The sequence below is a fragment of the Euleptes europaea genome, chromosome 10 (genome assembly GCF_029931775.1).
Source record: "Euleptes europaea isolate rEulEur1 chromosome 10, rEulEur1.hap1, whole genome shotgun sequence".
In the NCBI taxonomy this organism is placed as follows: Eukaryota; Metazoa; Chordata; class Lepidosauria; order Squamata; family Sphaerodactylidae; genus Euleptes; species Euleptes europaea.
The window spans coordinates 12,524,962-12,552,957 of NC_079321.1; the positions used below are offsets into that span (position 1 = coordinate 12,524,962).

At 41.8% G+C, this 27,996-nt stretch overlaps 1 protein-coding gene across 1 annotated transcript in view; it reads right to left on the minus strand.

Moving 5' to 3' along the window:
- ADARB1 (adenosine deaminase RNA specific B1) overlaps positions 1-27,996 on the minus strand; it is a 49,192-nt gene that overhangs the window by 17,891 nt on the left and 3,305 nt on the right. The window contains exons 3-8 of the mRNA XM_056856689.1: positions 22,521-23,449; positions 16,909-17,023; positions 9,467-9,635; positions 7,588-7,736; positions 6,452-6,620; positions 2,124-2,305 (exon numbers count right to left, since the gene is read on the minus strand). Of these exons, the coding sequence (XP_056712667.1) occupies positions 2,124-2,305; positions 6,452-6,620; positions 7,588-7,736; positions 9,467-9,635; positions 16,909-17,023; positions 22,521-23,449 (1,713 nt within the window). The remainder of the gene's footprint in view (positions 1-2,123; positions 2,306-6,451; positions 6,621-7,587; positions 7,737-9,466; positions 9,636-16,908; positions 17,024-22,520; positions 23,450-27,996) is intronic.

Below are 27,996 nucleotides of genomic sequence, written 5' to 3' on the forward strand. Positions count from 1 at the left end.
TGGATATAAGGAAGAAGAGAGCAGGTCAAGGAATACAGATTGAAGCCACGATGAAGATGAAGCCCAGAAAGAATTATTTTTGGATACGCACCTTGTCTGAGGAAATGAGAGAGAACAAAAAAATCCTGTTCCCATACCTAACTGGCTTATTTCAGTTACAGAAGGAAGTATTAGATCATGGTTAAAGGATTGACTTAAATATGATTGCTGGATTGGAAGGTTTTGACAGTGTGGATGGGTGGCATGGCTATTAATGAAGTAGTGGAATTGATTAAGACATCACTTTTGGATTATATAAATAAGTCCTCCTAATATAGATTATCAATTGATATAAAGGTATACTGGAATGGGTAGACTTTTGATATGGATCTGGGATATGATTTACACTGAAATAAGATTGATTATACAGGAAATATCCCCAAAATACTGGAAAGAATGTTGTTTAGTATGATTAAATTTATGTTATAATGGCTGCAATTTGATGCAGCCAAATGGAAAGGGACAAAGGTTTCAGAATAAAGGGATTAAATTATTTTTATGTTAGAACTGGTGGAGTTGGAGAAACTAGGGAAAAGGGGAGAATTGAAGGAATCATTGTGATAATGTACAAGATCTGGGAATAATAGAAGGTTACTTTTTATTCTGATCCAGAATGTAAAACTTTATAAAATATGCAACTTTAGAATGAAATTAATGCTAGGATCAGTACATGCTAACGAAGGACAATAATACTTTATTAAGAGGTAGATGGAGGTGATGGGGAAGTCGTTATACTTTTGTGTTTAATGGTAATTAAGACAACAATCAATATAATTGTGATTGTGATATTATTTTTACATTGTTGTCAAAATTATGGAGAATTTATAGTTTTAAAAAATCAATAAAATTTATTAAAAAAAAAAAGATTCCAAGAAGATGGCTTTACTGGTCATTTAGGCAATACAGTGCATGAAAGGCAGGGTGACAGCTATGAGTTAGCTGTCCGTTATTTGGCTTTAAGAAGCATAGAAATGGCGGGAGATTATAGAACATAAACAGAGCAACAGTTCCCAGGATTTGTGTTCCCAGGACTTCAAACAGCTTTGGTATGTGTAATCGTCCTTGAGTCTGAGTAGAGCAGCAGAGAAACGAAAGTAAACATAGAAACCGAGATACAGGCCTGACAGCTGCCCTCAACTTTTCCTAGCATGACTGTCTTTTCCAGTGACTCTTGCTTTCTCATAATGTGACCAAAAGACGATAGCCTCAGTTTAGACATTTCAGTTCTAGGGTCAGTTCAGGCTTGATTTGATCTATAACCCACTGATTTGTTTTTTTAGCAGTCCATGGTATCTGTAACACTCTCCTCCAACACCATTTCAAAGGAGTCTACTTTCTTCCTGTCAGCTTTCTTCATTGTCCAGCTTTCACACCCATACACACCCATGTGTGTATATGTGTGTGTGTGTGTATAAGGACATAAATGTGCATTTAATTTGAGCTGTGAGTGGTTGCTGTGCAACTATTCACGACGTAGTATCCCATCTACTGAATAAAGGTTGGTCAGTCATTTTGATTTCCCTACCCACCCACCACCAGCAGCAGCACCTGTGCGCCTGGCAGCATGAGCATTCCAGTGGGTGAGGGAGACCTCTTCAACAAAAACCACAGCCCGATATTTGTACTAACATTTTCCCATGGAACCCAAATTTCTCACTGCTTGCTCCTCCATAATTAGTATAAACTGTGCGAGGACTGCATATCAAACATTTACAGTACAATCCTAAGGAGAATTACTCCAGTCTAAGCCCATTGAAATGAATAGGCTTAGACTGAAGTAACTCTCCTTAGAACTGCACGATTACAGTCCAAACGGAAGAATATTACCAAATCTCTACTTTTGCCCAGGATTCTGACTTGGCCACCTTGAGCAGTTTTTTCTAGAGACGAGGCATAGAAAAACTCTAGATAAATAAATGAGCCAATAGAACTTATCGTGCTGACTTCTAAGCCCCTTTTACCGGTAATTTACAGTAATAATTTCAAGGAGATCTTGCCTGAACAATGCGCTTTGCGTGATTTGAAATATCTGAAAATATCCCACCACCAGAGGAGGTTTGGTTGCTGTTCCTTCATGTACTTACCACTGAGTAAAGGTCTGTTAAGAATGTAGAGCGGTGGTAAGTCCTCTATCTCTGCTATCCGCTGGTATACGGCCCTGGACAGATGATCTCCGTGGTATAAGCTTCCTAAGATGATGCTAGAAAAGTAAATGGGCTCCACGATGAGGCTAAGCAACGCTCCTTGAATACCAAGCACGTTCCACCTAAAGGGAATAAAACGGCACCACTGTTTTGAGTGTAGAACATGATTTCTCCCGGCAAACAAGACAGGCATAAGTAATTATAGGAAAGCGTTGAAGAACAGGACTGTTTGTGATTGCCTCTTGATGACTTTTTCCCCTCCACCCCCGACCGCTTCCCTCAGGAATGTATTTTTTTTTTTAGTACATACAAAGCTGCCTTATCTCAAGTCAGACCCCTCTTCTACCAAGGTCTACCAGAAACACATAAACCCCCACAAATAATTTCAGTATCTCATGCAAATTATTGTGATTTTATGTACTCCTTGCAGCAGCACATTTCTTAGAATCCAACGAGCGCAGTCCCAAACTATCTACGCTGTGCCCTGGCCATAATTCTTTTTAAAAACCATATCCCTACACGACTCTAACTTTTTAATGGCATGTGTGCTGGGGGGAAGAAATAAAATCCACCCACAGAGGCTGTGGAAAGCAGCCTAAAACCTCTCTGGATGTTTGTCAAATGAACATTAATAATGTTTCTGTACAAAAGAGGTTTAAGAATTAGTAAATTTATGTGGTAAAAGTGAGATGATTTTTATGCCCATGATGGTTTTACAATGCTACAAACTTCTTGGCCTCTGGAAAGCTCGCTGAAGAAGGGAGCAGCTTCTGTAACCAAAGCAATGTTGCCCTGAGAGTTCATCTCTGTGGAACACAGGCAGGATAATGCTGGTGCAGTCATCTTGTTTGTGAGCTTCCCTAGAGACCACTGTGCGAACAGACTGCTGGAATTGATGAGCCTTGATCTGATCCAGCACGGCCTTTCTTATTTTTTTAATTTATATAGGGCAGATTAATTCAAATGTGTCACATGCCATCAGACAGTTAGTTGTCCACTCTCACTGGTTTTTAGCTAAGAACCAATGAGCGTGAGACACACCAATAAGTGGTTGGTAAAGGATCTAGACAGACAGAATAAAAGTCCGCACCTAACCTGGTTACAATGAGTAGTTGCTGGTTGCTGATGGCACAGGCAATGAGAGCTGAAGGGAACACCAGAGGGCAGGGGTGGCACGGCTATGGGACTGAGAGGAAGAAGAACCTGAAGAGGGTATATCTGGATGGAAGCTATTTTTATCCCTACAAAGGAAACAAAAAGATTCCAGTTGTAGAGCACAGAGCTTTCCGGTCTCTGTGGCTACCAGAAATGTTACTTTCAAGGGTAAGAGAAGGCAGTCACAAGTTGCCATGGCCTTAAAAAGGGGTCCATAAGTTATGATGGGACTAGCTGACTGTCCCTAGGTGGTAGATCACCATGGGTAGCCTTGTTAGTGTCTGAAGAAGTGAGCTGTGGCTCACGAAAGCTCATATCCTGCCAGAAATGTTGTTAGTCTTTAAGGTTCTACTGGACTCCTACTCTTTTCTACTGTCCCTAGGTGGTGAGGGGTGGGGATATAGGGGGATGTAGTCTGATCGCATCCTTTACAAACTGCTTAACAATTGAAATGGCTTTTCAGGGGAGGATGCAAGGCTGCCGGATGGACTCTAGGAGATGAGGCCAAAGCCACGTGCGTGAAGATGAAGCAGCTACTCCAGAACTGAAACTACTTCAACATGATATTGGATCCCAATCATGGGACCAAACAGGAGTGATTCTCTTGGGAAGAGTAAGACCAGCACGTGTAGGATTCTTCATGATGTCCAGGAGGATGAAAATGGCCAGTGCCTGTCAGCACCCTGCTACACATTCGGAGATCAAGATTATGTAACTGAGTACAGCCACAGAAGCCCCGACGCAGATCCATGTCTGCTGATGCTGCACCAACGGCCAGTGATGAGGTTACATGTACTTTACACTGGGTAGAGTTTAGCTTTCTGTCTCTTGGGCCTTTGAATCTTCTCCCTCTAGGACAAAGGTCTGCAACCTGTGGCTCAGTGTGGAATCAAATGTGGCTGTTTTAAAAACAAAACAAAATATTTAAGCTGAGGTTATATTGGAGGGGGAAGGTGGATACTAGAATAACCAGTAAATGACGGGAATGGCAGGCAAGGACTGGGGGTGGGAGAGACTAAGGGCTTCTTAGAGATCCTTTACAGAAAGCGAAAGGCAAGAGGTGGACATTTGCTAGCAATCCAGGTGCAAATCATGTGCAGATTTATGCCAATGCACTAGAACAACTGTGCTTCTGGGTTTGTTACTTATTATGAGAACTTCCTAATAAAAGGCTGGTAACAGCCACTGAATAGAAGCTTTATGGATTATTAATCAACTCGTCGCACATCACACACATGAGGTGGCCATACACTGACTTGGACCTTTGGACCACCAAGGATAGGACTATTTACTCAGCCTGGCAGGAGCTCTCCAGGGTCTGCAGTAGAGGTTTTTCACATCACCTGATCCTTTTAGCTAAAGGTGCTGGGAACTGGGGCATTCTGTCTGCCAAACAGATGCTCCACCACTGAACTGCTACCACTAATGTCAATTACCAGTAAGGTTAAATGTTATGATTTCAGTTGTGCAGGTGGGCTCTCTCTCATACTGGCTCTTTGTTGAACTCTCGCTCTGAATGTTGAAATAGTTCGGTTCTTTGATTCTGAAAAGCTGCCGACCCCTGCTTTAGGGACTGTCCTGAAATTAGTTCAGGCATCCACTAGAGGGGCTCAGAGAGCTTCCACAGTCAGCTACGGAAGGCTGTTAAGACAGTTCAGCAGCACTTGGGCTATTTTTGCTGGCCGATGGGACTGCACATTCATTTCAAACCACCTGACCAAAGGGTCAGGAAAGGGAATAAGGTGGCGAATACTCCAGGGCATCCTTCAGGAAGATGTGCTGAGACTTCCACTGCCTGAGTCTTCAGCCTGGGAATCGTCTGGCTGTTTTTATCCCACCTGCAAGGTTATTGCTGGGAGGGTGGCGGGGAATCATTGGAATGGAACTGATTGTAGAAGTGTTCAAGGAACAATAAGTCATGCCCTGGCCACTCCTCTTCCCTCCTGTCAAAAGGCACTGTAGAGGCTTCCTGATCATCTGAATGCCACTTGGCAGTCGATTCTGATGCGGACTCTACATGATCCCATTTACGGTTCCTTCCAGCGTGCCCGGATTTAAAAGGATTGTGGCTTCTCCTCTGCAGCCATCAGAAGGTGCCTCTCTACCTTGTGTGTCCTTCCTCCAAAACATCTGGATGGCTCACCTTGGGCCAGTTATAAACACACGGCCTAGCCTCCCTCACAAAGTTGTTGTGAGGATAAGATGGAGAAGGGGGGACCGTTGCAAGCTACTTTGGGGTCCTACTGGTATATAAATGAAATAAATACATTTGGGCTGGCTGGCGGGAACTCAAAAGAAGAAATGAAGAAGGCTCTTGAGTGTTTTCCTGTTTTCATCCCTCCACTTTTTACAACGGGCCTCCTGTCTTTGTTGACTCACCCTTCCATCCTGGAGAGGGCAATGGCAAACCACCCCATAAAACAGTCTGCCTAGTAAACATCGGGATGTGACGTCTTAACACACACAGATCAATCAATGGCTACTTGTCATGATAACTAAAGGGAACTTTAGGGACTAGAGGCCTCTGAATAAACAGTGCTAGGAAGCAACATCAGGAGTGGTCTTGACCTCTTACATCCTGTTTTTAATCCTTCATGGCAACTGGCTGGCCACTGTGTGAAATAGGATGCTCGACAAGGTGGACCTCTGGCCAGCCTGATCCAGCAGGGTACGTCTTCTGTTCTTGTGTAGCATTACACTCTATATGGTCATACTAGTTTGGATGTATTAATACATGAAGCTGCCCTGTATCAAGTCAGGCCATTGGTTTATCAAGCATTGCCTACTTTGAATGGCAGCAACTCTTCACATCATTTTCCACCTGATCCTTTTAACTGGAGATACTGGGGATAGAATTTGGGATCTTCTGTATAAATCACTCAGTCATGGCCTCATCCACTTTTTGAAATTCACTTTTCCCTCCAACTAGAATATACATGACTGAAAGTTATCAAGTCCTCACTATCAAACCCGTTTTACAAACAAAGAAAAGTAGTTACATCATCTGGCAGAACACTGAACAAATCGCAATAAACTACACTGGTTAATCAACAATCTAGGATCAGACATATGACCAAACTGTCTATAAGCAAGCCTGAAGAGAAATGTCTCACCTAGCTATCTTATCACTACATGACATCGTAAGCAATCTCTCTCCCTGCAATACTCCATCCCATGTCTGGATTGTAGTTGTGGATCGGACAGGAATCGTTCCTTCCCCAGATTCGATTTTCGTCCGTAGCTGTCCTCTTGCTTTCCGGTTTGGATGTCTGTCTCCCTGATCTAAGTGACAAAAAGGCCACAGATACTGATCACAAAAAAAGTACACATTTTTGTGCAGGTCTGTGAAGATCAAAGCTTCTTAAACTGTGGGTTGACCCCATATGGGGTCGCATAACTGAACGTGGGGATAGCGAAAAATTTGGCAACAGTAAAAGGTTTCTAAATTTCTTTATGATTTATTATCAGTAAATGTTTGATTTGTATACCTATTTTATATACCTATATACCCGGGGTCACGTAAATATTTATTGGGCGAAATGGGGTCGCGAGTGCAAAAAGTTTAAGAAGCCCTGCTCTAGATAACAAAGCTCAGGATCATTTTTATGCTGCATTTGAGATAAAGAATGTACAGAAGAGCATTTAATCTTGAGCAACATGTAGGATAGACAGGGCAATTAGGACAAACAGCGATGAGCGTTAAGGTTCAGCAAGGATTTGGTTTATATAAATCTACAACCAAGACTTGCTTATTGAGGAACACTTCCTTAGTAAGGACTTCCCTTACTAAGTGGTCCTTCCCTACTAAGGACCACTGAGGACATGCCAAAATTGACGCATGGGAGGAACTTTAATTCCTGCACGAATCTCTTACACAAATTGTAGTGTTGCAATTCAAACTGCTGTATCTGCACACATGTAGGATTGTCACACCGCATGGATGCAACACCACCACTCCTACACAAAGAACCTTCAGTATAAGAATTTTGGAATGTATGGAACGGTTCAGCGCTATCAGCTCTTCAATCTGCCCATCGTGGGCTTCATCACCCATTCTACGAGACAACTAACTTAGAAGAAATATGGTACGGTACATTTCCTTACATTTTCTTATATCATGGTTATTTAGGGAAGCTGGCTGAAGCAGGTCACTAGGAATGCAGCATCACATTTTTCTAAATGAATAAATAAATTTGTGAAGAACAATTTTAATCCCGAATAACTCCCTTAGTAAGAAAAACGATCATACCTTCTTGTGCTGCCTCGTGGGGTGAGAAAATTCGAGCATCACCACAAGGAGAGGTGCTGATATAGAGATGAAACTGCACATTTTCTTTCAGCTTAAATCCACCTCGTTCTGACGGGATAAAAATAGATTTCTGTTGATCTTCCTTACTGCTGAAGAAAACAGACAATGTGTTATTCAGAACGGCTTTTTAAAAAAGGAAAATGCACAAGGAAGTTCAGCATAAGTACATATTAAATGTTACTGCATATGTAGCAGCCAATTAATTAAAAATCTTAAAATGGTAAGAGAACCTTACTTTCCTCTATATCCCTCTCTCCAAACTTGTTAATCTTTTCTTCCTCCTGGCAATTCCCATATTGTCACTTTTCTTTGCTTCCTTCTCTCTCCCTCCCCACCCAAACTACCTTTTATCTGCTCTCTTATCTTCAGTGTTATTATTTAATTTCTCCACAATGGGGACCCAAAGCAGCTTACACCATTCCTCTATTTTATCGTCACAAAACCCATGTGAGGTAAATTAGGCTTAGAATGTGTAACTGGCCCAAGTTCACCCAGTGAGCTTTCATGGCTGAGTGGGGATTTGAATTTGGGTCTCCCAGGCCCTGGTCTGAAACACTAACCACTACACCACACCACACTGGCTTTTGTGGAACAGCATCTGTTTGGCAGACAGAATGTCCCAGTTCCCAGTACCTTTAGCTAAAAGGTAAACAGTTGCAAACAGCAGGGCCTGGATAAGTCATGCAAGTCATCGGGCCTGGCTCTGATGAGTCCTCCTTCAAAGGTCAAAACAGCCCTGGAAAGGGTCCTGCCTCTTCCTTTTACTCTTGCCTTTTACTGACAGAAACCAAGGCTGAGGAGTGGCAGTTCTGTTGTGGTTCACTAGCAACAGTTCCTGAGAGCATTAGCTTCTTACAGCTGCAGATGCTGCTTCTATCATTGGGGGGGGGGATTAACCCCCTGATGTATTTTTTTTCCTCTAGAAGGTATCTTGCCTGTCTATGGCTCCAATCCATATTTACCTATCCCTCTAGAAGTGTGCACCTTTTCTTTTCTTTTTTTGGTAGTTTTCGGGTTCAAGTTTATTAAACCTGAAAATTTAATAAACTTGAACCTGAAAAATGCCTTAAAATCAGCAAGGGGGTGTCGTTCCTAGCTCCTCTGCCTGCCGGCTCTGACTACCCAGGGCCAGTAGGAAACGGGGCTCGTAGGAACATTCCCACCTCCCTCTTCAAGCGGCTTGCCGGATCGTGGAGGCCCAACCCAGCATGCAGTTTGGAGAGGAGTCCGGAAAAGACAGCAGCATGGATCTGTCAGCAAACAGGTAAGTAAGGGGAGAGGGAAGGGGGAGGGAAGGGGAGAAATGGCAGGGGAGGGAGGGAGGCAGGGAAGGGGAATGACAGCATGGGAAAAGTGGCCTGAATAATGCAGAATAAATTCAGCATTATTCGTGTCCACTTTTTCGCCATTTTTTGCTGCCATTTTTCCGGTTAACCCCCCCCCCCCAATTTAGGATATCGTTAAACACAGATTTGGACACGTTGCGAATTAGATATATTGATGAAGATACTACAAACTCAAAAAGTAACAGTACAAGTAGATCCAAAGGTGCTGAGACAGCCACCAGAAACCTTACAAAGCCCTTTGCAAAGTTCAGATGCTTTGTGTCAAAGGCCTGGAAACAACTATTGTTCCTCTGCCTGTGCAGATGCTGGGTCCAAATGCTGGCATCTCATCCCTATTAGCTGCTGCATTTGAACAGTAACTCACAGGATCAGATTATTAGGCTCTGAGCCCAAGCAAAATGCAATTGAGGGACCTGGCTTCAATGTAAATGCACTGAAGATTGAGGTGCTAGGGAGCTGGGCTTGCAGCTTACCTCAAAAGCAGTTCAAGTTGCATATAGAGAAATTTAAGCAGGCATCTGCGAGCTATAATTTCTGCATGGCAATCATTCAACGCAAGACCACGATCACTCATATATTCGCCATTAATACATTTTGTTCCTGTAGAAACACTTATAACCTGAGCATCTTTCACATCGGTACCTGAAAAACAAATGTCAGAGTGGTAAAAAAATAAAATAAAGATAATCCCAGAAGACATATTTCCTGAAATGCATCTTCTGTTGCCTGTACTAATCTGCTTTGAACAGGAGGCTTGGGTGATACTGCCTAAGTACAAAAGAGTGAACTGTTAGATGACCTTCAGCTATGTATACCTGCAATGGAAAAGAAGTCACAATAAGTTCTGGTCACACCGTTTAGTTGACTTCTACACCCACGTGAATATTACAATATTCAGAAATTAAATTTATTCTTGAAACCCAAAACTATACTTAAGCAGTGAACTTGCATGGCCACATGCTACACCCACATTTCCTTCTTAAAAAATGAAATGTAAGTGGCATGGATGCAGTGGTAATCATCTACTGATGGAAAGGAGTCCCATCAGTGGACTGGGACTTCTTTGCCCTCCCAGCCCAAAATGCTCACCAGAATACCACTTCTAGGAGTCAGGGAACCCCCAAAAGTGAAATGAAAGACAACTGAGTATCTAAAGCAAGAGGTAGAAATCAGCAAAAATATGAAGTTTCATTATGATAGCACACTTTTTCAGATAAGTAAGTGAAGGAAAATAGTTACTGGAATATTTTATGGGGAAGGGGGGAGTAGTCAAGGCCTGGTGTAAATTATACCACTTGTCTTTCAAGTGTAAATCTCAATGAAAGAGGAAAAGGGAGGAGTTTTTGTAGAAAGCCAGATGTGAGTCCTGTCATAAACCAATTCCAATTCATTACGGTCATTTGACCAGTATTATCATAAACCAACAAAATTAGTAGTTACACATGCTAGATGGTGAGGGAGGACAGATATTCAAACAGATAAACAGATAGTTTAAGTGAAAGTTAACTGATATTAGCACAAGGTTATAGGCTGATAAAGCATGTTCAAAACAGCCAATTCAATGTCTACAAAGTGGGTCCTGTAGAGCTATTAGACACTTTAGTGAGTCATGAAATCCAAGTCTCTGCTTAAGCGAGGATGACATGTAGTGTTTAATTTTTCGATGAATTCAAATTTAGTACTTTCATGCTGTACAGTACCTTTGAGGTTTTGTTTGTTTGTGTAGAACAGTAACCTCTAGGTCTGTAATTATATGACCATGGAAATTAAAATGTTTCCTCGCTGATTTCAGAGTGTTCTTGATTCTCCCACACAAAAAGACAGACATGTTTATCCAGTGTAGACAACAGAAGGGCATCGTTGGCACATGACGGCATACATTAAAATGGGATGATGCCCAAGTGGATGGGCCCTGGAGTTCCCGTCTAAGGGATCAAAAAAATGCAACTGTAACACAATGCTTGAATGTAAGCTATGGATTGCTTTATATGTTCTGGAAGATATCTGGAAACATGCAGATATGTTGGTGGTCAGTGAGTATTCCATATAAGGTAGTGCTTATGGGTCCCTTGCATAGTTTCACAGCGGTGTCCAGGAAATACACTTGCTGTGTGGATTGGTTCACGGTGAGGTTGATGTTGGCATGAAAATTGTTGAAGGCCCAATGGACTCTCTCAAGAGATTCCCTCCCATGTGCCCAGGTGACGAAAACGTCATTGATAAACGTTAAGTACAGGAGAAGAGACAATGGGCAGGAGCTGAGGAAGCATCGCTCAAAGCCAGCCTTGAAAATGTTTGCATGCTGTGGTGTCGTGTGGGTGCCCATAGATGTGATTAATCCATCTCCCACAGCTGTCAAACAGAATCAGATGCTTACTAATTTCAAATACGTGATTAGGCAGACCCGTTCATTAAGACAGTTTTGCCTCAGTTGTGTCTAAACTTATAGTGGGGGAGGGTTGTCAGGTTTTTAAAGCAAAAGGGGTCAAAGCTAAGGGCTAGTGAATCCACCCATTGCCTATTGTTCATCTCTCTCTGATCTGTCTCCCAGTCGCTTTTCCCTTCGATCAAACTCCGATACAAGAAGTGATCTTGGCTGAGGGAAAAAACCCAAGGGAGAGGTAAGTACTGGCAATGGGGAAGGTTTGGCTTATAGCATGTGGAATAAGATTAAGATCATTTTGCCATATCAGTCACATATCAGGTTGCCTAACTAAAAATAATGGCATAACTGAAGGTGAAGGGCTACAGCAAACTGGGCCTCTATGAATGATTCATCAACGGTATGCTTGTCAAAGAACAGCTCTGGCGGTCTATTTTCAGGGGATGAAATTTTCAGTTAGCAATCGTGTTGTGAATATGCAGAACTCCAGTTAATCAGCACACATGACTATGTGTAACATAAGGCCTTCTGGCAGGGCACCTTCTGGAATAAATGTTCTCCAAGGGAGGAGGTTCATTTATCAGACTGTGCGGAAACAGGTATGGAAAACAGACTGCATCCCTGAAACAGATGTTCTCTGAGTGGTTATTTCTGCACTCATGCCTAGGGTGCCTCGCAGCTGTACAGAATATCCTCTGAACCTCCAGAAGGAATCTTTCTGGCATTGGCCCCATCTTTCTTAAGAAGAGGGACATTTAATGTGCATGCCTCAAATGGGCAGAACTGTTTGTTTGTGATGAGCAGGATGAGTTTGTGGTTCAGGTGAAATATCAAGGTAGCCTTAGGAAGGAAGGCAACATGTGGGTGGAAAACAACCTCTTCTCAGTGAAAATGGAGATATGCAAGATTAGAACAGACAGTGCAAAGTTCACTACTCTTCGTGCCAAAGTTATGGCTTTAAGTAACACCACCTTGGAGGATAACAGGCAGAGGTCGCATGTTGCCATCGGTTCAAAGGGGTAGTCCATAAGCTGTGAAAAGACTAGGGGCAAACTGCACAATGGTGTGGGTGGGACCTCATTATACCTTTAAAGAACAGTTTTATCAGATGCTGAAAGTGACTGACCCCTTCATTTCGGTTTGAAATGCTGATAAGGCTGCTAGATGAACTTCGAATGAGGAGAAACTGAATCCTTGAGGATGTAAATAGAATAAGCATTCAAGAACTAGGGGTCCCAGCAACGTGACTCAGCAGGAACATTTGCACTCAGAGACCAGCAGTGCTGTGCAGATGGCCTTCTAGCATTTCAAAGAACCTCCTGGGAGCAGTCAGGCCAACCACAGGGGCATCATATGTTGTGCTGTCAGTTTCAGTGTGAGGATCTCTTGAGTGTAACATCACGACATGTTCCTGGGATAAGAGAGCTTTGGTCTGGGAAAAGTAAAAGCTTCACTGACTAGGTGTAGTACTTCTGCAAACCCATGGTTGACTTGGCTAGCATGGAGTGAGCAGGATGCAAAATGCATGGTCCTGAACAATTTTTGTTGAGTATTCAAGATCTGAGGGATATAGGCTTGTACATCTTCAGGGAGAGATGGCTTTTCCCTACCCTGGTGTAACAGTAGCACCATTTGGAATTGATTATGAGGTGACAGTACCTCACATTTTGAATGCTCCCCTCCCCCCTTCATGCTCACCTAGCACTTATCTTACTGTCTTTTACATGCTAGGTCAAAACAATTCCTTTTAACCCAGGCTTTTAACTAGAGGGTTTTATCTTTGTTTACTGTTTTATGGTCTGCCTGTAGCCTGAGGACTGGTTTGTGGAGATTTTTAGGCTGCTCAATGGTTGTTTTATGCTGATTTTTTATGCCAATGACTTATTTTTAATATGGTGCATTTTACGGTATTGATGTTATTTGTGAGTTAATTTTTTCACACTTTTCCCAATGGAAAAGCTGGAGGGGGGAGAACCTCCTACAAAATATTTTTGTTTGGAATAAGAGGAATGCTTAAGACAATGTCTCACTCATTCAGAATGTATAGTATGAAGAGTTTTATGTAAGACAATGAGAATTCCTATGCACACTGTAGACATATAAATTATGCATTGAATCCCATTGAAATGTTCTGTTAATAGAAGGAGGGGATTTTCACAGTTTCCCCCTTCATGCTGTTCTCGCGGGTCCCCCATCTCCCAGGAACAACATTTGAGGAATCATTCTGGGCTGGAGAAGGGAGGAGAAGTCCCATTCCATGGAGGGAAATCCCTTTGGTTAGGACAGATTTACCACTGGATCTGAGCCCATATGTTAAAGCATATACTTACTGTTTAAATATGACTAAGTAAACTCTTGGCAGGCATGGATTTAGGAGTTACATAGGCTGTAGCCAATTTTTTTTGCTGACCTAATTAAATTTAAAGGGCCTCAAGCACAGTAACTGATTGGTTATTTGAAATACTTATTATTTTTTTGTTTCATCTAGCGTGACATTGCTCAAGTCCTGTAGGTTAAATGAGCAGTATCATTAAAGAAAGAAATACGACTAACTTTGTCCACAGTTAATATTCTATAAGTGTACATAATTCACTAGTGAGTTGCTCAATGTTATAAAGTTTAATATCCAAATATGCTAAGAGTCCCATGATGACGGTATAAGACTTTGTTTCAACACACTTTCTTTTGCTTACTACAAAATTTGTGCATTCAATTTTCAGCTTTTGTCTACTTTTCATATAGCAGAAGCAAAGATACATGTGCTAAGACAGCACTGGGTACAGCAGTTGACGCTCTCTCATGTTGGTTATATTTGTACTTTTAAATTGCATAAATATGACAAATACCATTTTATATATGATGAATTTTATGTTTCTAATGAAGTAGAATAAGTTCAGGCTTAGAAAGAACAGCATATATTTTAGCTTTTCCCAACCCCCGCCTCCAAATACCCCAAGAAAACAAAGATTTTTTTCTCCAGGGCTTCAACATTTCTGAAAATTTGACATTTCTAGTTTGAATACAGAAAGCTGTTTCGATATTTAAACTTAATTAAAATGTGTGTGAACAGGCTATGCAGGCAAATAACTCTTTCATTAAAAACAATATCAATTATTTGCATATTTATTTTTCCCAGTGATGATATATACTAAAGATTATTTAGCTATTCAGAATTTGTATTTTGATATTAGAAAATTTGAGAAGTTGCTGGCAGAAGACACCAGGCATACCTTCTTGTCTAAGCATTAATACCTTGCTGGAACACTAGTGTAAATCAAAGGAAAAAAATTAGGTTAAATGGAGGAAAAATCTTTGTTAATGTGATCAAGAATAAGGTGTGAGAAATTGCCTATTTACAAGGACCTTCCTCTTTGGTTTGTCTCTTACGTAAAGAGGACATAATGAAAATACCATACCAGTGGCATTTATCTCCTTGGAGTTTAGTCAAAATATATAACATAGTTGATAGTGTATGCTGGCACTGTACAATCCCCATGTGAGAGGGACAGCAGATTCTGGAAACTGGGGGCTACTCTTCTGGAAAAGGGTCGGAAACAGGAGTACTGCCAGACTACTCAAGGATTCCCAAAGGACTTCAGACTATTATTTTATACTTTCTAACAGCAGACAGACAGTTGCTTGCCAGATTTTGGAAGCAAAATACTCTTCCTAAGGAATCAGATTGGTTCAAAGTTAACCAGGTATGTATTTTGACCTGACTCACAGCTTTACAAAAAAAAAAAAAAAAAACCCTCCAAGATACAGAGCTGACAAATTATGGCACTTGGTCATGAATCGGATTGAATCTGACCCAGCAAGATGTAAAGATGTGCAATGTTTCAGAGATCATAAGGTCAATCTGGGTATGGCACTTGAAAAGGCAAACTCCACACTGGGGATCAGCAAGAAAGGAACTGAAAATAAAAACAGCCAATACTGTAATGTCCCTGTACAGTTCTATGGGGCAGTCTCATTTGGAGTATTAAGTACAGTTCTGGTTGCCACATCTCAAAAATGACCTTACAGAGCTAGAAGAAAGTACAGAAGAGGGCAGCTGAGATGATAAAGGGATTGTGGCACCTTTTCTATGATGAAAGGTTAAACAATGTGGGACTTTTCCGTTTCCAAAAAGATATGTCTATAAGGGTGTGTGTGACATGATAGAAGCTTATAAAATTACACAGGAGGAAGAGTGGATAGAACTTCTTCTTACTCTCTCTCATAATACTAGGACTCTGTGTTGCCCAAAGAAATTGATGGTCAACAGGTACAGAACGGACAAAAGAAAATACTTCTTTATTCAGTGAGCAATTAAATGGTGGAGTTCACTGCCAGTGGATGTAGTGAAGGCCACAAGCATAAAGGTAAAGGTAGTCCCCTGTGCAAGCACCGGGTCATTACTGACCCATGGGGTGACGTCACATCCTGACATTTACTAGGCAGACTATGTTTGCCATTGCCTTGCCCAGTCATCTACAATTTTACCCCCAGCAAGCTGGGTACTCATTTTACTGACCTCGGAAGGATGGAAGGCCGAGTCCACCTTGAGCCAGCTACCTGAAGCCGACTTCTGTAGTGATGGCCACAAGCAATGGCTACCAGGGAAAGGCCTTGGCTGCTAGGCCCAGTTTGCCCTATCACCACCTGGGCAACTGGTTGGCCGCTGCATAAAAAGGAACACTGGTCTGAGCCAGCAGGGCCCTTCTTATGGGTAACAGTAGTATGATTCTATTTGCAAGTGTATGAGGTTGTATGGATATACTGAAGATTCATTTTGGTGGAGGAAGAAAAGGAGAAGAAGAAGAATTTCTCTACTTTTTAAGGGGAATCAAACCGGCTTACAATCTCCTTCCCTTCCTCTCCCCACAACAGGTAGGTGAGGCTGAGAGAGTAGGTGAGGCTGAGGTAGGTGAGGATGAGAGCGATCTGAGAGAACTTTGGCTAGCCCAAGGTCACCCAGTGGGCTTCATGTGGAGGAGTGGGGAAACCAACCCGGTTCACCAGATTAGAGTTGCTGCTCATGTGGAGGAACGGGGAATCAAACCTGATTCTCCAGATTAGAGACCACCACCCTTAACCAGTATACCATGCTGACACTCAAAATTTACAAATTTTTCCAGTGTAATAGAAATGTAAATGAATGTAGTCCGATTATCCCTTTCCCTGTTTCCCTTTTCCCATGTCTTGTAATAAAAACAATAAAAAAATTTTTTTATAATTTTTACAATTTCTTTTACAAATTTTTGTATTTAAAACAGAATAGTCTAAATACAGAAAGTGATTTCAACATTCAATGAAAATGTACAAGAGTAGGCTACAAAGGCAAATAGAGCATTCCCCCCCCACTAAAAATAAAACCAATTATGTGCATATTAATTTTTTCCAGTGACCAGAATACTACATTTTATGATATCTGGAGATTCAAATTCACCCTTTCAGTTTTAAGCATGAAGAAACGTAGCATTTAAGGAAAGGGAAGCTACATATAAAGGAACACAACACCAAATCAGTGGGGGAAGACTTTTTTGTTACCTGTCGTCATGACAACTCCAGCAAGAACTTTTCTACGTGCATGGGGTGATGTAAAATTATCAGTCAATTCACTGAACTTATCTACCACCAAGCGTGCAACAGCATCAGCTAAAACCTGCAAAATCATAGAAATATTAAGATAATCCAACAAAACACACCATATGAATGTTCAGCTTAAGAAAACCTGTTTTTTTTACATTTTCAAAACTGATTTAAACACCTGTGTAATTATTTTAATGCTTAATAGAAGTTATCAGTGCTAATATTTGTGATCAGTGTACTATACTTTCTTAAATCATTATGTATTTTTTTTAATGGCAGCTTTTGGTACTCATCCTGAAACATAATTTCGAATGCAGGGGATGAAACTGCACATTAACACCATATTTAGATTCCACCAAGGCTTCCAAGTCTGGCCCCACATAAACCCTTCCTGATCGATTTCCCCAAAAGATGAGAATTAGAAGACTGATTTCCAACCAGAAAATATTGCTCCACAGAGGTCAATCAATGGTCCATTATCATTGAACACATCAGTGACTCGGACAGAAGAGTGAACGGGTACTCTTATCAAATCCACAGACGGTATCAAACTTGGAGGAACTGCGAAGGCTTCAGTAGACGGAATAAGATGTTTTAATTATCTTAGTGAGCCAGAAAGCCAATCCAGTAAGCATACAATGTAACCGAATGTAGACAAAAATCACACATAGAAAAGACAAACACAAATGCAGAAGCATAAACTTTAACATTTTTTGGCCAGATATTTTATCAGGTAGAATTTTTAGAATGAAGTGAATTACACACTGAGCATGAGTCTATTATGTGCTGTTGTAGCACTGAAGGCCAGCATATAAACTGAAGAATCTCAGCCACAATGCCAACCAACTGTGAAAAGAGCATTTATTTCAGCCTGCCTTGTTCCAACTAGCCTCTTATACCTGGCACCATCTGTTGTAAAAAATATCAATGTACAGCTGTTGCTAGCCAATGCTGTATGTGTAGGAATATACTTGTGAAATTCAAATGTGACCTGCAACCAAATTTAGCAGAACAGCAAAGCTGAAAAGAGGTGACGTCATTTCTGAAAATTGAGTCACAGATAACCTTACTGAGTTTAAGGTGGCAATCCTAAATACAGATGGGTGTACTTCAATCCACTGATTTTGAAAGGCTGAGGCACAACTGTTCCTATTTCAAAGGTGGCCAATTTATAACGCTGATTATAACATCAGTTTATAACACTATGTTATAAAGTTAGAGGAATCTGTTCAACACAAACGACCCACATCAGAGCTATATCATGAGCAAGACAGCTGAAGCTAATCTTCATACAATTACAGGAGGGTCTGCTGCTCAGAGGTAGAGAGCATCTGCTTCACATGCAGAAGGTCCCAGGTTCAATCCCCAGTATCTCCAGTTTAAAAGAACCAGGTAGTAGGAAATGTGAAAGACCTTTGCCTGAGACTCTGGAGAGCTGCTGCCAGTCTGAGTAGACAATACTGATCTTGACGGACCAATGATATTATTCAGTATAAGGCAGCTTCATATGTACATATGGTTCGCACAATATCACATCAATGAACTCTACAGGTGTCAAACGACAACTCTAACTCACACTGCTGTTTCTCTACTGCAGGGGTTTCCAATGCGGTGCCCATGGGTGCCATGGCACCCACCAAGTGTTTTTTTACAAAGTGGGCGGGGCCAGGTAGGGCTTTTACTGAGCAACAATTCTGATTGGATGTGCAGATTTTTTAAAAAATGTTGCTTTGGCAGCAGCTGACACCACAGCACAAGGATCTGCACTGTGTTACTGAAGTTAAGCTATGTCGATCTTTTTGATGCTGGCTTCGCCTCCTGCGGCCATCATTTTGCGGCAGCCATTTTGTTGCTGTACCCACCATGTTGTGTCTGAATTCCAAATGTACCCACAGGCTCAAAAGGTTGGGGACCCCTGCTCTACTACATTCTTCTACAATATTCATAATCAGCACCTGTTACTCCTAAAGTGAAAAAGTAACCAGGTATCAAGGAAAACACTGACAATTTGAATAGAAGTTTCAAAGAGGTATAATAAAAATTGGGAAGAATCGAGAATACAACTTCAGTGAATATCATAAGAAAAAGAACCCATTAACTGAAAATGAAGACTAAGATGGAAGACATGATTTTTAAAAAAGCTCCATTTTCCCACAGAAAAAGAAGCACAATGGAAAAGCAGAGGAAATATATTTAGGCTTGAATGTTGCCAGTAGATACTTGGCATAACCATCGTGAAACAACTGTAAGTGAGCCACAAACATGTGCTCCCTCTCCCAATCCTTCCTTCTGGAGCACAAACGCAAGGTTGGATCAGCAGTAAGGCTTTTCAAGGTTAAACCCAAGACCTGGAACTATGTATTAAAGCATTGTATCTGTGCCAGTCCAGGACTCGTCAGCATGACATTTGGTTATGGGGGACATTTCTTGCAAGAAAAAGGTTTTAGAATGCTCACCGACTGCTCATTTATAGCCTACAGTTTAGCACAAGGATAAAACGTATGGCAAATGTCTAAGCAGCAAGGCACCGCAAGTGAAAAAATCTCAGTGTTCAAATAACTAATCAGCTTCCTCCATCGAAATCAACAAGATACTTTTTTTTGCCCTGAGGAAAGTTTTGGTGAACTTTCCCAGTATGCCTGTCCATAGAGCCAAATTAATGTTGCATGGCCATTTTTCTAATTCTTCACAACATACATGTCCTGGAATAACTTCTGCAATACACAACAAAGTCTTGTAGCTTAACTTGCATTTCCCATGCTTTCAGGCACTGAGTTTAGAAGAGGCAATGGAACAGGTGTAGTAACTATCTTTTAAAAAGTATTTTTTGACTATCAGGAGATACAGGTTGAATTTTAGGAAAACTCGCTTATCAATACGAATAGGCTGCCTACTAAACTTGCTAAATCTATAGCACTGCAGGTGTTTAAGAGAAGGTTGATGTAAGAACTGCTAGGAGTTGTTTAGATCTAGGTACTCCTGCTTCAGGAAAGTTAAACTGTATGACTGTTCAAAATCTCTTTCCATCTGCCAATGCTGCATAAAAATACCTTCTTAATAAACACATTGCAATGCAATTATAGTTTAAATTTACAGGAGACTGAAGCCTCATTAAAAGTGATACAAAAAGCACTCACTTTAAGAATTGGGCCGTTGTCTGACTTCCCAACAATCTATGATAAATCTGGAATATTCTAAATTAACATTCTTGAAAGGATAAAAACAAACTGGTGTTAGTTTTAAAAGCTTACCATGCAAAAGGATGCTGCAGTATATCAGAGCTTATTATTGCATTATAGGGCAAGATGATCCATTACTTAGGTGGCTTCAAAAATATAAGACGAGTGATAAGATTCATAAAAAGTCTTTTCCTGATCATTTTGAAGCCATTATTATTAACACTTTATAATGATGAGTGCTCTTAATTTAAAAAGTGCAATCTGATCTTTACGACGGTAACTATATATGGCTTGTACCACAGCCACAGCAATGTTACAATGGAATCAAAGTGACCTAAAATATTATGTAGCAAGCCTACATGCCATAGGTTCATTGCATTAATTTCCACTGAATCGTGATTGTAAATTTTCTTGCACAGCATTTAGACTTCACCAAGTCTCTATGAACTTACTGACCAGCACGAACACCCTTTTCCAAAGGTGTGATCAATGCTTGCAGAAGAGTTGAAGGAAAAAACTACAGCCATGATAAATTACGGGGAACAGCTAACCAAAGGGGAGTTTCCCACTTGCTGCCTCCTGTATCCGTCTTCACAACATGGACTCCGAGGCTAGGTCTGCTGCCCATAGAAAACAATGAGCACATTATTTCCTATGGGTAGTAGACCTAGCCTAGGAGGCCAGGTTTACCCAAACAGCTGTTATCTGGCCTGTCCAGTCCCATTAAATTTTAAAGGGCCAATGTTTTCTATGGGATAGACCTGGTCTCTTATTTGAGATGCAAGCTCTGCCCATAGAAAATAATGGCTATTAAAATTTAAAGTAAGGGAGAGACAAGTGTTGGCGGACCAGGTTCCTACCTCAGCATCTTGGCTCCTGGCACCCAAACCCTTAAACACTCCCAAAATTCTGGAAGATAAATTTTCATTAATCCTGGAATTTGGGAGTGCTTTGGGTCATTTCCGATATCCCCAATCCAACCCAAAAGAACTGATATCCAGTTTATTTTTGGCTCAGGTATATCCGAGTGCACACCCCCATCCCTTATCAAAACCCAACTCCCGGATCACCAGGGAAAGGTTCCTGTTGCCTGCAAACTGTATAGAAGTAAAAGCTGAACTGTGATATGGTTGGATGCTGGGTTTCAAACTTAGCACAAACTGTGTGGTGGTGTTGGAAGACAGCCTTTATTCCCCCACCGCAGTAGTATACCTGAGTACAGCCTTTCACCGTCTTCCACAGAATCGAACGGCAACCATTTTTCTGCACAGGAGAAAGGAGTGCACTCAAGGGCACAGTTGGGATATATGGGGGGGGGAGAATCTCAGACGTGAGAAAAGACGTGTACATGCAAGTATGTGCTGGGTGGTTTACTGTCCAGCAATACATGGTGTCACCCCAGTGCAGCTAGCTCCATTAAGAGCAAAATGCCCTGAAAAGTGATGCTGCCTAGGCGTCATCCCCAATCCCTGCCTACCTACATTCAATCCTAAACCTGACAAGCGACAAAGTACTGCAAAGAAAGTAACAGTGGCTGCTGTTGGCACTGATGAGCTAGACCAGTGGTTCCCAAAGTGGGCAGTATCACCCCCAGGGGGGGGCAGTGGGATTACCTAGGGAGGCACTAAGAGGCAAGGGGGCAGCAGGGGGCGCTAGAGGTGTTGTTCACTAATTTACTAACAACTTTGTTTACTATAGATCAAGCTATTGCACCATGCTGGCAAATTTGGTAGAAACTAACAGAATTTTTTTTCCAGACTTTGAAGAGCTGGTACCACCGGATCAAGTTAATCAGTTTTATTGAATAAGTTTCAGCTACAAAGTTTTGATTTGATTTTGAACAGATGTGCAATTAAATTTTATTGTTATTATCTTCTTCAGTACGTCATGCAAACCCCTATTTTGAATAATGCTTTTTATAGGATAGGGAGCACTGGAGTTGAGTTTGTGGAACCAAAAGGGCAGTGGCCCAAAATGTTTGGGAACCCCTGCGCTAGACCCTGCTGTGCTATTGGCTCATAAAGCCTGTACAATGTCACTGATAAGACAATGCCTACACCACGGTCCTGAACAGTAGTCTTACACCAGCACAAAAGTTGATTTGATCGGCCCGTACATTAGTCCCAGCATAAATCACTCTTATTCCTTTAGGAAATGGAAAATATTCTTCCTTTCTACTGCAACAAACATAAAATGTAAGTAAGAGAATTGGCAGTTTAACATCCAATTGGATAAACTGTGTAGATCTGTCAATGAACTTGAGAAACGCAATATCTATGTGTTGCTGTACCATACTTAAGAGTATAATGTCTGTATTTTTCTATAGGACTTAAAAAAACAACCAGGAAGTCATCTCTGACATAAAGATAAAAGACTACAGTGTTTTCTTACCTGCGGCAGGTGTAATTGAAGCCCCTCACTAGGAATGGGCTGGTGGGATGGGGTCTGATCCAGCTGCATGTTAAACAAGGATGCAAGAGCTGACTGAGCTGCCCGAGCCTTTGCCAGTTTTTTGTTCCTCCCAGACCCGTCAAACGTTTGGCCATCCACCGAAACGGCCATCACGAAATTCTTAGCGTGGCTTTCACCACTTTCCGAAAGAAACTCATATTTCAACCCTGGTCGAAGTTCGTTCAGTATCATAACTGGGTTCTTCCCGCTGGTGGATGGATATGGAGAGGGGGTGGGAAGGGATGACTGGATAATGCTGCTAGCCACAGCAGACGACAGGTTGTAGTCTGCGTTGGAGCTGAAGGAACCATCGCCGTTGGAATCTAGGCAAAAGGAATGATCCGACTGGGCTGGGTTTTCAAATCCATTAAAAAGTGTATCTGGGAAATCGGCCTGGTCAGAGGTGAAGTCTGTATTTAGCGAAAGAGTTCTCCCCATCGCTAGATGTGCTTCGGAGGCATTGGGGAACTGAACAAAGGACCTCAGAGCCCTCTCCGCCGCATGAAGCTTTGCTTTCTTTTTGGTAGGGCCAGAACCTTCAAAAACTTGCCCATTAACTTCTACTGTCATCACAAATATTGGGGCATGAACTGGTCCAGTTTGGGAGAGAAGCTTGTACTGTAAGCCAGGCTTGATTTCATTCAGCTGCATCAGGGCGTTTTTAGGCAGGACAGGCCCTGGCATGTTCTTCCTCTTCTTCCGGCGGAGCCTGGAGTGGCCAAGGTTTCCCTCTTCCAATAGTCTTTTCCTGCTGCCAGTGCCACCACCATTGGAGAGCTGATTTCCCTCCCCGGTACCTTGTACACTCCCATCTTTAGATGAAATGTTGTCCATGTTGCGATTCTCTTTAACATCAGTGCTGCCTGAACCTGTGGTGCCCAGAAAGAGTAACTTACAATGCCTTCGTTGCAGGACCTTGTAAATGTAAAATTTACAGATTCCTTTATCTATCTTTGCAACTGGTTAAGTGATGTGTGCTCAAATGTTACTCTCTTTGTTAGACAAATTGGAACATTGAAGCTATCGTACATTAAGACATTTGATATTGCTTAGGCGCTGTGCAGAAAATTTTTCATTGTGCTCTATACCTATTAATATACTAGGTCACTGTCCCCCCCTCCCCAATTCTAAAATGGAAAAGCAAATTCACTGTGATGGAACTTCCATCTTTATTCAGTATTTGATAAGCCTTATGCATCACAATCCACAGGGCAGCCTTATAAGATTGCTCATGTATTTCAAACCAGACGCATACTCATCTGTATCCTGAGAGAGAACACTTTTCACTTGCAGGAAGTAAGCCACAGCAATCCATGTGCACGGGACAGAGAAAAAGATATTTAGCATCTCCTCATCTGCATATACTCATGTCAGCAACTTCTAAGAACTGCTTCACACTTTATGGGGCCTCCAGGTTCCTGTAGTGTTCCCCACAATAAATTCATGAGTGAAGGGAAGAAACAAATGCCTCGTGGATACTACTGGCATAACCCTGCTGCCCTATAATGTGTGAAGCTGTTCTAAGTAAATGACATATGTATTACTCTCCAAGCAATCTTAATAAAGAATCTAAATTCTATTAGACCATATTAATTTTGAACTGCCTGTTTATTCAATTCCTTAGGAACTCAACTGGTCTTTATACTGAATTTAAAAGCAATCATAAGCTACCTGTAACCTCAAAGTTCATACTAGAAGGGCCAATTAGGCTAGGAGATTGCCCCTACTAATAGCAGAGACCTCCTTCCTTGCAGGAAAATTGTGTGGACTGCAACTTTCCCCTCAACAACTGCAAGAGAGCTACGCATGATTCCCTAACTTATCTGGTAAACAACCTTGGTTACAGGTGCAAGCTTACAGTTTCCTGAGGCATAGAGTTTCTTGCCAGAAAGAAGCATCCTATCAACTGCTTCTCCTCAGCCTAGCAAAAGTTAGGCCCCTCCAAAAAAGCTGCAGGAGTGGAAGAGACAGAAATGGCTCAGAAACAGAAAGCAGTTTCTTTCAGCCCCATCGGCCCAGTTAGTTGAGGGATGGAGAGACAGTCAGTGGTCTCAGACGCCATATGTCGTGATCAGGGAGAGGGCACTAGTCCTAGAGGAAACTTTTAATGGACATAATTCTAGACACTAACAGAAAAAAGGGAATTACTATTGCAAAATTAAAACCAGATATGTATACCAAATATTTTAACCAAAACAGAACTGCAGCCACAACAGAAATATAGAGGGTAATATCAAGAAAAGCATGTTATCAATACAAATGGCAGTAAAAGCAGCTGATAAAATATTCCCTATAGATCAATACCTTCTTGGAAATTCAATGCTCCCTTTACAAGACAAGGGCAGTGATTGATTTAATATTACAAAAAAAGACTACAAGAAATAAGCTCTCTTAGAGATGATAACCAAATGGTTATTGAAAATCACTTTGGATCAGCAGAGTCAGCAGACCCAGCCTCACACGGCTTTATATCTACTTACAACTGCCCTTCCAATGAAAGTAAGACTCAAAAGCAGCAGAATCCTTTCAACCCGGACAAATACACATTTAAAAGCATACTGCTCTGTATACTACTGCAACATCAAACTATTCCTCTTTGTCACTCCAATGTTTTAGGATGAGGGTGCCAGATCTTATGGCATGAATTATACTGCTCCAAATTAAATTAGCAGGATAGAAGGGAAATAAATCAGAAGTCAACCATAGTTTGGCGTAATTTTAATTTGAGCTTATGCATTTTCTTTTTCTTTTTGTAGCAAATTATATATAATACAGCAGTCTTGACTATTAAAACCCTGGTCTGTTTTTTTAAATACATATGCTAAGAATTCCTTTTAGGTACAATGAATAATCAGCTGCTCCTGAAGCAATGCAATAACACTATTTTGCTCAGTACTTCCAAACTAGAAGTCAAATGCCTATATTATTTTCACAGCATTAAAGAGACCCAGGCATTCAAACTTTGCTCTTCTGGCTAGTATATTTAACTTTGTCTAAAATCTGAACAATGAGAAGACATGCACACACCACTTCCCCCAGTTGACAAAGGCGATGGAATGGTTATTAAATTTTCATTTATAACATCCTCCAACAAAAGCTCGATAGGTTACTCCTTTCGGTGCTCAAAAAAACAGAACATTAGAGAAGACTGGGTAGAAAGTTAACATACAGGTTAAAAAGGCACAAACATTTGTGAAACAGTGGCAAGTAAAATAAAAACTTTATATTTCTAAGAGATAATACCTTCGACACACTATTAAATTCTACTTTTACCAACAACTAAGAAAAACCTGATCCCTGCGCTCTTACAGAAGGGAGACAAGAGCGATTCCATTTTGGTTTGTCTTCTGAATACTCCTGGTGGCGACCATGGTTTCATGGAACAAAGAACTACACTTCTGATCGCTGCAGCATTGTTATCATGGTTGCTGAAGTTTATTTAATGAGTTTCGCATAAGGTAAAAGACGAATGCACATAAACACTCAGGTGGGTCTTTATAAAAATAAATTAAAAAAAAATAAAGGGCTCATCTGTTCTTCCCACCACCACCCGGCCTCATTAAGACAATTTTCTTTAAAAACCAGTTTCCCCTGAATTGAGCGTATGCCCCCTCTGCAGCACAAGAGCTGACCTTCATTTTTTAAAGGGATGATATATCCCTGCAGAAAGATTTCCACTTGCTAAGCCAAGGCTCCCTTTGGTATATGAATATGTTTATCCAGATAAAGAAACAGAATTATGACTAGAGACACCACAAAGGGAAGAAAATAATTCTGAAAATGTTACATTTCTATACATCAGGTATTTTAATACTCAAGCATTAAGTTCCCGTAACAACAGTGCCATAGCATTGCTTTGAATTAAACGGACACACCATGAAAGGAAGAAGAACATATTGTTCACTGAATGTTACACACACATATTTGGATTTCATCTCTTTTACAGTAGCAAGGATCTGCTAAACAAAACTGTCATCAGTTACAAACAGTTAAACCTCATCAGGGTTTAGATATAACTACATGGCAGCTCTGTGGTCAAAGACCTAAATCCTCAACCCACCTGCCTTGATGCAAAGTTCCATTGACTACAAAGGAGCTAAGCCATGTATTACTGAGGCATAGGGTTGCCAGACCCCACTTCGTCATCGGTGGGAGGTTTTTGGGGTGGAGCCTGAGGAGGGCGGGGTTTGGGGAGGGGTTTAACGCCATAGAGTCCAATTGCCAAAGCAGCCATTTTCTCCAGGTGATCTGTATCGGCAGGAGATCAGTTGTAATAGCAGGAGATCCCCAGCTAGCACCTGGAGGTTGGCAACCCTACTGGGGCAGCAGGATGAATGGTTTTAAAAAAACTAAATATGCATTTTTATCTCACCCTTCCTTCCACCTCAGGGTGGGGTCCATATCAATATATTTAACAACTGTACAGTTTAACCACAGAAAGGGAAAAAAGACACACAAGCAACTCATGGAAAGAATCTCAGTATCCTATCCCCCAAAGTAGAAGAGCTGCCCTCCTCCCCCACGGTATGGGATTGGGAGACTGAAGAGGAAGGGGATTCCGAAACCCCTCCAGACAACTGAGGCAGACGCATTTGAAAAGCCTGGAAGGCTTGCCACTGCCTCTGTAAGGCTATATTAACCATGTTGTTTGCCTGCTCTGCAGTTAAAAACCTCCCTGTTGCCGCCCCTGGGGTGGGAAAGGGGTTAATAAAGGCTTGATGGGCCGATGCCTGCTCCATAGGCATAAAGTGGCCTCCTACCGGCTCTATTGAAAAGGCGGGAAGATTTGCGAACCGTCTCTCTGCTTGTTCTGAACGGGGGGGGGGGTACATTACCACCTCACGACGGGATACTGTCCATAGCCACGGGAACCGGGGTCACGGGCTAGACTGCTGCGGAGGAATGGGTGTGCGAGTAGGCAGAAGGGACCTTCCCGCTGGCTCTCGTTCCGCCGTTGATCTTGCTGCTGCCGCGTTTCCTGCGTTTGGGGGCGGCAAGGCTTGACGCTGCTTTCCGCACCTTTTTCTGTTTGGGCTGTGCGGCGGCTTCCCGAGCCTCCTGCGGCTCTCCGCTCTCCTCCGTAGCCCCCGCGGGTCCGCTATCGCAGCCCTTGGATGGAACGCTGTTGTCCGGGGAGAATTGGACCAGCCCCACGGCGTAATCCTCCTCAGAGAGAAGGTCATCTTCTCTCCTCAAAATGGCGTCCGCCATTCTCCCCCACTTTCCTTCCCGATCCTAAGACTAAGGGGACGGGAAACAACACCGGGGAGGTTAGGGCGGGCGGGTAAGGAATGGGTGGGAGGGCTGAGGAAGAAATTAAGGGCAAAGACAAATAGATCTCCTATTCCTAAGCCTAAACACACAGAGCTGTGAAAATCACTGCTCTCCCCACTAGGCAGGACAAAAGACTGAGGTG